This window comes from Ranitomeya variabilis, chromosome 4, assembly GCF_051348905.1.
Source record: "Ranitomeya variabilis isolate aRanVar5 chromosome 4, aRanVar5.hap1, whole genome shotgun sequence".
Taxonomy (NCBI): Eukaryota; Metazoa; Chordata; class Amphibia; order Anura; family Dendrobatidae; genus Ranitomeya; species Ranitomeya variabilis.
The window spans coordinates 12380510-12391830 of NC_135235.1; the positions used below are offsets into that span (position 1 = coordinate 12380510).

At 54.8% G+C, this 11321-nt stretch overlaps 1 protein-coding gene across 1 annotated transcript in view; it reads right to left on the minus strand.

Annotated features, from left to right (window-relative positions):
• CASP7 (caspase 7) overlaps positions 1–10674 on the minus strand; it is a 41756-nt gene extending 31082 nt beyond the window's left edge. Inside the window, exons 1-2 of the mRNA XM_077258022.1 lie at positions 10555–10674; positions 3521–3634 (exon numbers count right to left, since the gene is read on the minus strand). Of these exons, the coding sequence (XP_077114137.1) occupies positions 3521–3633 (113 nt within the window). The 5' untranslated portion in view covers position 3634; positions 10555–10674. The remainder of the gene's footprint in view (positions 1–3520; positions 3635–10554) is intronic.
• Between the last annotated feature and the right edge of the window lie 647 nt (positions 10675–11321).

Genomic DNA, 11321 nt, shown 5'->3' on the forward strand with positions numbered 1-11321 from the left:
GCAGAAAGAGCCACGTCCCCGGCAGAAAGAGCCACGTCCCCGGCAGAAAGAGCCACGTCCCCGGCAGAAAGAGCCACGTCCCCGGCAGAAAGAGCCACGTCCCCGGCAGAAAGAGCCACGTCCCCGGCAGAAAGAGCCACGTCCCCGGCAGAAAGAGCCACGTCCCCGGCAGAAAGAGCCACGTCCCCGGCAGAAAGAGCCACGTCCCCGGCAGAAAGAGCCACGTCCCCGGCAGAAAGAGCCACGTCCCCGGCAGAAAGAGCCACGTCCCCGGCAGAAAGAGCCACGTCCCCGGCAGAAAGAGCCACGTCCCCGGCAGAAAGAGCCACGTCCCCGGCAGAAAGAGCCACGTCCCCGGCAGAAAGAGCCACGTCCCCGGCAGAAAGAGCCACGTCCCCGGCAGAAAGAGCCACGTCCCCGGCAGAAAGAGCCACGTCCCCGGCAGAAAGAGCCACGTCCCCGGCAGAAAGAGCCACGTCCCCGGCAGAAAGAGCCACGTCCCCGGCAGAAAGAGCCACGTCCCCGGCAGAAAGAGCCACGTCCCCGGCAGAAAGAGCCACGTCCCCGGCAGAAAGAGCCACGTCCCCGGCAGAAAGAGCCACGTCCCCGGCAGAAAGAGCCACGTCCCCGGCAGAAAGAGCCACGTCCCCGGCAGAAAGAGCCACGTCCCCGGCAGAAAGAGCCACGTCCCCGGCGGAAAGAGCCACGTCCCCGGCGGAAAGAGCCACGTCCCTGGCGGAAAGAGCCACGTCCCTGGCGGAAAGAGCCACGTCCCTGGTGGAAAGAGCCACGTCCCCGGTGGAAAGAGCCACGTCCCTGGTGGAAAGAGCCACGTCCCCAGTGGGAGCAGCTCCAGCACAACTTTCTGCATAGCACAAGTTGCTTTTCTTGGTAAATGTAAGCAGCAGCTCCCTCTAGTGGCCAACAGTGGGATGTACAAAAAATAAAATGATTCAGATTTTCTGTAATTAAAAAATACATAAAATAGTTGCAAATTACATAATCACATGATTAAGGAACCAGTAATGTTTAAATTGGTATCTTAACTGCAGGCATGATGTTGTAGAGCAGGAGGGGATGATCTGAGTGTTACAGATTTCTGTGAGAAGTTTCAGTATATAATAATAATCTTTATTTTTATGTAGTGCTAACATATTCCGCTTCACTTTACAGTTTGCACACATTATCATCGCTGTCCCTGATGGGGCTCACAATCTACAATCCCTATCATGTCTTTGGAATGTGGGAGGAAACCGGAGAACCCGGAGGAAACCCACGCAAACAAGGGGAGAACATACAAACTCCTTGCAGATGTTGTCCAAGGTGGGATTAGAACCCAGGACTCCAGCGCTGCAAGGCTGCAATGCTAACCACTGAGCCACCGTGCTGCCCATTGAAGTCCCTGATTGTATGCACAAGTCCAGTGGGCGGTCCTATTCAGTGACTGACAGTCTTCCCTGTATGGCGATACATGCAGATAGCTGTCGTCACCGAGTTGGACCATCCACTGGACTCACACACAAACACCAAGGATTTAAAAGAATAAAATACAAGTTATTATGAATATTTTTCAACAAAACTATACATTATTGTGCTCGGCTTCTATTTCTCTGTACTATGCTGTTCACAAATCAGACTACATGTTCAACATGCCAGGTTACTTTTAAAATGCACAGGCCAAGATTTCATCTGATACCAGAAGAACGCTAGGATCCGACGTACACAGGAAAATAAAGCAAAAAGGGAAGTCATGCAGCTGTATAAATCTGTCTGCAGTGAGCTCCCCCTAGTGGTGACTGTATAAATCTATATGTAGTGAGCTCCTTCTAGTGAAGGATGTATAAATCTATATGTAGTGAGCTCCCTCTAGTGGTGACTGTAAAAATCTATATGTAGTGAGCTCCCTCTAGTGGTGACTGTATAAATCTGAATGTAGTGAACTCCTTCTAGTGGTGGCTGTATAAATCTGTATGTAGTGAGCTCACTCTAGTGGTGACTGTATAAATCTGTATGTAGTGAGTTCCCTCTAGTGGTAGCTGTATAAATCTGTATGTAGTGAGCTCCCTCTAGTGGTGGCTGTATAAATCTGTATGTAATGAGCTCCCCCTAGTGGTGACTGTATAAATCTGTATGTAGTGAGCTCACTCTAGTGGTGACTGTATAAATCTGTATGTAGTGAGTTCCCTCTAGTGGTAGCTGTATAAATCTGTATGTAGTGAGCTCCCTCTAGTGGTGGCTGTATAAATCTGTATGTAATGAGCTCCCCCTAGTGGTGGCTGTATAAATCTATATGTAGTGAGCTCCCTCTAGTGGAGGATGTATAAATCTGCATGTAGTGAGCTTCCCCTAGTGGTGGCTGTATAAATCTGTATGTAGTGAGCTCCCCCTAGTGGTGGCTGTATAAATCTGTATGCAGTGAGCTCCCCCTAGTGGTGGCTGTATAATTCTGTATGTAGTGAGCTCCCCCTTGTGGTGGCTGTATAATTCTGTATGTAGTGAGCTCCTCCTAGTGAAGGATGTATAAATCTATATGTAATGAGCTTCCCCTAGTGGTGACTGTAAAAATCTATATGTAGTGAGCTCCCTTAGTGGTGACTATATAAATCTGTATGTAGTGATCTCCCTCTAGTGGTGGCTGTATAAATCTGTATGTAGTGAGCTCCCCCTAGTGGTGGCTGTATAATTCTGTATGTAGTGAGCTCCCTCTAGTGGTGACTGTATAAATCTGTATGTAGTGAGCTCCCCCTACTGGTGGCTGTATAAATCTATATGTAGTGAGCTCCCTCTAGTGGTGGCTGTATAAATCTTTATGTAGTGAGCTCCCCATTGTGGTGACTGTATAAATCTGTATGTAGTGAGCTCCCTCTAGTGGTGGCTGTATATATCTGTATATAACTGTATGTAGTGAGCTCCCCCTAGTGGTGGCTGTATAATTCTGTATGTAGTGAGCTCCCTCTAGTGGTGACTGTATAAATCTGTATGTAGTGAGCTCCCCCTAGTGGTGGCTGTATAAATCTGTATGTAGTGAGCTCCCCCTAGTGGTGGCTGTATAAATCTGTATGTAGTGAGCTCCCCCTAGTGGTGACTGTATAAATCTGTATGTAGTGAGCTCCCTCTAGTGGTGACTGTATAAATCTGTATGTAGTGAGCTCCCCCTAGTGGTGACTGTATAAATCTGTATGTAGTGAGCTCCCCCTAGTGGTGGCTGTATAAATCTCTGTGTAGTGAGCTCCCTCAGAAAAGAAAAAAAAAAATCACTCTTCTGCACGACCCATTGAATTTTTCACAGACAGAGCTGGGATGAAAACTCCAGATGTGTGAGAATCAGGAGTTCCCCGCAGTGGAGATATGAGGCATAAAGTAGGGAACATGGAGGGGGGGGGGCACTTCCTGTTGCTTATTCCACTTAATAGAAAAAAAACAAAAAACAAACACACACTAAGACCTCCCGGTTTTGGCCCCTGCACCCTCCTGTCCTGCCGTTGTCTTTTCTCATCATTCGCTCTCTGATCCGTCTCACCTGGAGAATATTGAGAACTTGTGAGTGCGGTCGGGTCTGGCATCCACATCGTCCTCCGTCTCCTCATTGCCCGAGTCCTCGTCCTTCTGCAGGGTGTCCGGCTGCTCCGCCATCCTGAAGATGACACAGACAAGGTACTGTTAGTGCATCAGGAGGCTCAGGATGAGCAATGCTGCGAGTCCCCTCTTCTCCCTGTTACCAACCTCAGCTGTGAAACGTCCCACTGCACAAGTAGGTGCCGCAGCAGCTGCAGCAAGCAGAGGTCTTAGAGCACCGCTCCAGGGATTGTTTTTATTTCATGGCTGGAGTGGCGCGTTCATTGTCCGGCCTGAGGTCGGATACTCACCTCTCCGCGCTTTCATCTGTTTTTGTCGCTGCTCCAGTCGGTCTCCAGCAATAAGTGACCTGCGGCAGCTAGAAGGTTTCATGGAGCCAGAGGTCACTAATCAATAGGAGTCTATGAGGGCCGAGTTCTGGCCCCTCCGGCCCCATTATGGCCCCGCTCCGGCCCCCCGCCGCCTCTCATAGACTTGCATTGTATCTTCTCACTTCCCGCCAGTCAGGAGCTGCGCTCACAAGATGGCGTCACAGGAGCGGAGCTGCACCAAAACCGGTGGAGACGCCGGAGGGCGAGATTATGGCCGGGGCCGGGGACTTACAGGTAATGCTCCTGTCCAGCGCTGACAACAAACCAAATCCCTGGAGTGGAGCGTTAAAGGGAACCTGTCGCCCATTATTCACCTATAAGCTGCAGCCACCGGCATCAGGGGCTCATCTATAACATTCCGGAATGTAAGCCCCCGATGTGTCCTGAAAGATGAGAAAAAGACGTTAGATTATACTCCCCCAGGGGCGGTCCGGGTCCAGTCCAATGGGCGTCACGGTCCGGGGCTCCTATCTTCTTATGATCACATCCTCTTCTTTGCTGCAGGTGTACTGATCTGTCCTGTTGAGGGCAAAGTACTGCAGTGCGCAGGGAAAGGTCAGAGAGGCCCAGCGCCTCAACAGGACAGATCAGTACGGCTGCGCCGGAGCCGCGACAGGAAGCAGAGGACGCCATCGTGTGAAGAGGGGAGGAGCCGGACAGCGACACCCGCCGGACCGGACCAGGACCGCCCATCGGACCGGACAGCGACACCCATCGGACCGGACCAGGACCGCCCATCGGACCGGACAGCGACACCCATCGGACCGGACCAGGACCGCCCATCGGACCGGACAGCGACACCCATCGGACCGGACCAGGACCGCCCATCGGACCGGACAGCGACACCCATCGGACCGGACCAGGACCGCCCATCGGACCGGACAGCGACACCCATCGGACCGGACCAGGACCGCCCATCGGACCGGACAGCGACACCCATCGGACCGGACCAGGACCGCCCATCGGACCGGACAGCGACACCCATCGGACCGGACCAGGACCGCCCATCGGACCGGACAGCGACACCCATCGGACCGGACCAGGACCGCCCATCGGACCGGACAGCGACACCCATCGGACCGGACCAGGACCGCCCATCGGACCGGACAGCGACACCCATCGGACCGGACAGCGACGCCCATCAGACCGGACCAGGACCGCCCATTGGACCGGACAGCGACGCCCATCAGACCGGACCAGGACCGCCCATCGGACCGGACCAGGACCGCCCATCAGACCGGACAGCGACACCCATCAGACCGGACCCGGACCGCCCCTGGGGGAGTATAATCTAACCTGTTTTTCTTACCTTGCAGGTGACATCGGGGCTTACATTACAGATGTTATACATAAGCCCCTGATGCCGGTGGCCGCAGCTTATAGGCGAAAAATGGGGCGACAGATTCCCTTTAAAGATGTAGAGAAATAAAAAGTCTTGAACATCATCACGTGCCGTATTACAAAGCATGGAAGGAATGAAGGGGAGCGGGTCACCAGGTAAAGGGACAAGAACACTACAGACATTTATTTTATACTATGCTTTATTATTTGTGGAGAGGATGAGCCCCTCTCCTGCTCCACTGTCCTCATATAACCCCTCCCCCCAGAGATGACATCACCTCTGTCCATGACATCACCAGTCCTGCTCCACTGTCCTCATATAACCCCTCCCCTCAGAGATGACATCACCTCTGTCCATGACATCACCAGTCCTGCTCCACTGTCCTCATATAACCCCTCCCCTCAGATATGACATCACTACCTCTGTCCATGACCTCACCAGTCCTGCTCCATCATTCTTCTCATATAACCCCTCCCCCTAGAGATGACATCACTACCTCAATCCATGACATCACCAGTCCTGCTCCACTGTCCTCATATAACCCCTCCCCTCAGATATGACATCACTACCTCTGTCCATGACCTCACCAGTCCTGCTCCATCATTCTTCTCATATAACCCCTCCCCCTAGAGATGACATCACTACCTCAATCCATGACATCACCAGTCCTGCTCCACTGTCCTCGTATAACCCCTCCCCTCAGATATGACATCACTACCTCTATCCATGACATCACCAGTCCTGCTCCACCGTCCTCGTATAACCCCTCCCCTCAGATATGACATCACTACCTCTATCCATGACATCACCAGTCCTGCTCCACTGTCCTCATATAACCCCTCCCCTCAGATATGACATCACTACCTCTGTCCATGACATCACCAGTCCTGCTCCATCATTCTTCTCATATAACCCCTCCCCCAAGAGATGACATCACTACCTCAATCCATGACATCACCAGTCCTTGCCTGTTAGCCCCTTATATTTGCTATTATGTCATCAGTTCTCCACATTCCGCCCCCTCTGTCACTATGACATCACGATCCCAACCGCGGCATGATAACATGATTTGCAAGAGTCGACATCATCACTAGCTTCCTGCAAATCTGACGCACGCGCGGCTCTACTGGGCAGCGTCATTGAATCGGGTGTACGCTTCCTGCTTTCAGAGGTTCCCTATAAGAGCAGCAGATTGTAGGACCCTGATTCCAGCGATGTGTCACTTACTGGGCTGCGTGTTTCAGTTTTGATAAAATCCCTGTTTTCTCTGCAGCAGCTCTAGCAGTGCTCTAATGCTGAGCTCTGTATGACCCCGCCCACACACTGCTGAGCTCTGTATGACCCCGCCCACACACTGCTGAGCTCTGTATGACCCCGCCCACACACTGCTGAGCTCTGTATGACCCCGCCCACACACTGCTGAGCTCTGTATGACCCCGCCCACACACTGCTGAGCTCTGTATGACCCCACCCACACACTGCTGAGCTCTGTATGACCCCGCCCACACACTGCTGAGCTCTGTATGACCCCGCCCACACACTGCTGAGCTCTGTATGACCCCGCCCACACACTGCTGAGCTCTGTATGACCCCGCCCACACACTGCTGAGCTCTGTATGACCCCGCCCACACACTGCTGAGCTCTGTATGACCCCGCCCACACACTGCTGAGCTCTGTATGACCCCGCCCACACACTGCTGAGCTCTGTATGACCCCGCCCACACACTGCTGAGCTCTGTATGACCCCGCCCACACACTGCTGAGCTCTGTATGACCCCGCCCACACACTGCTGAGCTCTGTATGACCCCGCCCACACACTGCTGAGCTCTGTATGACCCCGCCCACACACTGCTGAGCTCTGTATGACCCCGCCCACACACTGCTGAGCTCTGTATGACCCCGCCCACACACTGCTGAGCTCTGTATGACCCCGCCCACACACTGCTGAGCTCTGTATGACCCCGCCCACACACTGCTGAGCTCTGTATGACCCCGCCCACACACTGCTGAGCTCTGTATGACCCCGCCCACACACTGCTGAGCTCTGTATGACCCCGCCCACACACTGCTGAGCTCTGTATGACCCCGCCCACACACTGCTGAGCTCTGTATGACCCCGCCCACACACTGCTGAGCTCTGTATGACCCCGCCCACACACTGCTGAGCTCTGTATGACCCCGCCCACACACTGCTGAGCTCTGTATGACCCCGCCCACACACTGCTGAGCTCTGTATGACCCCGCCCACACACTGCTGAGCTCTGTATGACCCCGCCCACACACTGCTGAGCTCTGTATGACCCCGCCCACACACTGCTGAGCTCTGTATGACCCCGCCCACACACTGCTGAGCTCTGTATGACCCCGCCCACACCACTGATTGACAGCTCTCTTCCCATATACTATCAGGAGTTTGCATGTTCTTGCTGTGGTTTCCTCCCGATTCTCCGGTTTCCTCCCACCCTCTATCATTGTTTGGAGTATGTGAGCCCCAGTGGGGGCAGAGATGATGTCTGTGAAGCTGCGGAATATGATGGAGCGATCTAAGCAAAGCATAATAAATAATCAGTGTTGGGGCAGAATTATACAGAACTCATGAATATGGAGGATACAAGGCAGCAGGTAATGATAATCTACTGCAGCAAGCAGCCAGAAAGTGACATCACTGGAATCAGGGTCTCAGCCCCTACACCATGCTGCTCTCAGATTATACAGCAAAAACTGCTAACAGATTGTCTTTATGGTGAAAACATTGGAATGAAAACTGAGCTGCAGTCACAGAGCGGCCGCTAATCAGCGTGACCGAGCCGTGCGCCACCCGTCCAACCACAGCAGGTACCAGCTGATCGGTGGGGACGCCGGGGGTCCGACCTCCATCGATATGATATTGCTCTTATATCATAGTACTGCACAGCCCAGCAAGAGGAATCTCTAAAATGGGAACTCCAGTGCAGACGCAATGCTTCTCACAGCTGAGGGTTCGATACAGTGTGTCAGTGAGGATACTCAGGTAACCACATGAGCTCTCCGGGCCTCCACTCATCCAGCAGCTGCACAGGTCTCCGGCCTCTGAACCCAAAGAACAATGCGGCAATTTGCTGAAGACAAGCAGAGATATTGAAAATGGCAGAAACTGTAAGAAGCAGGAGCCTGGACAGGAAGGGGTCAACCAGTAACACAAGCAGCTCCCCGGCTCTGCTACATCGGGGCGATACCCTGCGGTCACACATCGGGGCGATACCCTGCGGTCACACATCGGGGCGATACCCTGCGGTCACACATCGGGGCGATACCCTGCGGTCACACATCGGGGCGATACCCTGCGGTCACACATCGGGGCGATACCCTGCGGTCACACATCGGGGCGATACCCTGCGGTCACACATCGGGGCGATACCCTGCGGTCACACATCGGGGCGATACCCTGCGGTCACACATCGGGGCGATACCCTGCGGTCACACATCGGGGCGATACCCTGCGGTCACACATCGGGGCGATACCCTGCGGTCACACATCGGGGCGATACCCTGCGGTCACACATCGGGGCGATACCCTGCGGTCACACATCGGGGCGATACCCTGCGGTCACACATCGGGGCGATACCCTGCGGTCACACATCGGGGCGATACCCTGCGGTCACACATCGGGGCGATACCCTGCGGTCACATATCGGGGCGATACCCTGCGGGCACACATCGGGGCGATACCCTGCGGGCACACATCGGGGCGATACCCTGCGGGCACATCGGGGCGATACCCTGCGGGCACATCGGGGCGATACCCTGCGGTCACACATCGGGGCGATACCCTGCGGTCACACATCGGGGCGATACCCTGCGGTCACATATCGGGGCGATACCCTGCGGTCACATATCGGGGCGATACCCTGCGGGCACATATCGGGGCGATACCCTGCGGTCACACATCGGGGCGATACCCTGCGGTCACACATCGGGGCGATACCCTGCGGTCACACATCGGGGCGATACCCTGCGGTCACACATCGGGGCGATACCCTGCGGTCACACATCGGGGCGATACCCTGCGGTCACACATCGGGGCGATACCCTGCGGTCACATATCGGGGCGATACCCTGCGGTCACATATCGGGGCGATACCCTGCGGGCACATATCGGGGCGATACCCTGCGGTCACACATCGGGGCGATACCCTGCGGTCACACATCGGGGCGATACCCTGCGGGCACATATCGGGGCGATACCCTGCGGTCACACATCGGGGCGATACCCTGCGGTCACACATCGGGGCGATACCCTGCGGGCACATATCGGGGCGATACCCTGCGGTCACACATCGGGGCGATACCCCGCGGTCACACATCGGAGCGATACCCTGCGGGCACACATCGGGGCGATACCCTGCGGGCACACATCGGGGCGATACCCTGCGGGCACACATCGGGGCGATACCCTGCGGGCACACATCGGGGCGATACCCTGCGGGCACACATCGGGGCGATACCCTGCGGGCACATATCGGGGCGATACCCTGCGGTCACATATCGGGGCGATACCCTGCGGGCACACATCGGGGCGATACCCTGCGGGCACATATCGGGGCGATACCCTGCGGGCACACATCGGGGCGATACCCTGCGGGCACATATCGGGGCGATACCCTGCGGGCACACATCGGGGCGATACCCTGCGGTCACATATCGGGGCGATACCCTGCGGTCACATATCGGGGCGATACCCTGCGGTCACATATCGGGGCGATACCCTGCGGTCACATCCTCACTGTTACATTGTTTCTGTTTTTTCTTGAAGTTTCACTTTCCTCATGTGACATAAAAGAGAAACCTCAGAATCGGCATCGGGGTCACCGCACAAGTCATTCACAGACCCCGGAACCGGGCGAGTCCGAGAGGAAAGTCCCAGCAGCATCTGACACCAGGCGAAAACAAAAGATGGAGAACCACAAATCCCAGCACTGTCCTCTCTGCACAAAGGCTTCAGTTCTCACATCCTACACATGAACCAGACAGCTCAGGATGAACAGGGAGTCTGCATGATCTATCCGTGAGGTAAAGTAATAATGCTGCAGTGAAGGGGGCAGGAGGAGACGGTGCAGACCCAGGTATCTAAGTACTACAAGACCCAGCACACCCTGCTATAGGCAGAACCGCCCTGTAGATGGGGGGAACCGGATTACCGGGAGCCGCCGGAAGATAAGACGGATATTCCTGTATTTATACCGAGGCTCGGGCACAGCGGGGGCCATGGGGGGCCAGAATTACCTGATAATACCGGAATCCGTGTCCCCTGAGTGTGAATCCTCAGCACCAAACTTCACAAAGTTTCATTTTGAACTCTCCGCCCCGAGAAGGAAGTGGCAGGTCCTCCTCCTCCTGTCCTCCTCCTCCTCCTCCTCCTCCTCCTGTCCTCATGTCTGTGGCCGCCTCCTCCGCTGTCAGGAGCCCGCCGCCCTCAGCTCTTGTCCTGGAATCCGCACACGACGCCTCCCGCAGGCGGATTCTGCTGACATCTGTGTGAACAGGCGCTAAGGAGCCACAAGGCGCTGGTCACACGGTGCGGCTTCCGGGCGGCTTCTCACCACTGCAGCTCTACAAAGAAGCCAAGAGGCCAAAAGAACTGACTTCTGGCATTGTCCTTCCTGAAGACGCTCCTTATTCTACAGGTTAAAGCAGGGGCTGGCTGGCAAATTTTAGCCTGGGGGGCAACCACACAGCAGTGGCCCATGAGTCGCGGCCCATCCTTAAAAGGGTTGTTGGATCTTAAGTTACATGTCTAAAGTCACTGTGTGTGAATCCCCATATCGTGCGCACTGTGAGGATTCTCTGGTGCCGGCGCCGGGATCAGGTGGTCTTGTGACTGCAAGCATGCGAATATATATATATATATATCACACACACAGTCCTACTATATACAGTGTATACAGTGACAGTCACACACACAACCCCACTGTATAATGACAGGCACAGCCCCACTGTATAATGACAGGCACAGCCCCACTGTATAATGACAGGCACAGCCCCACTGTATA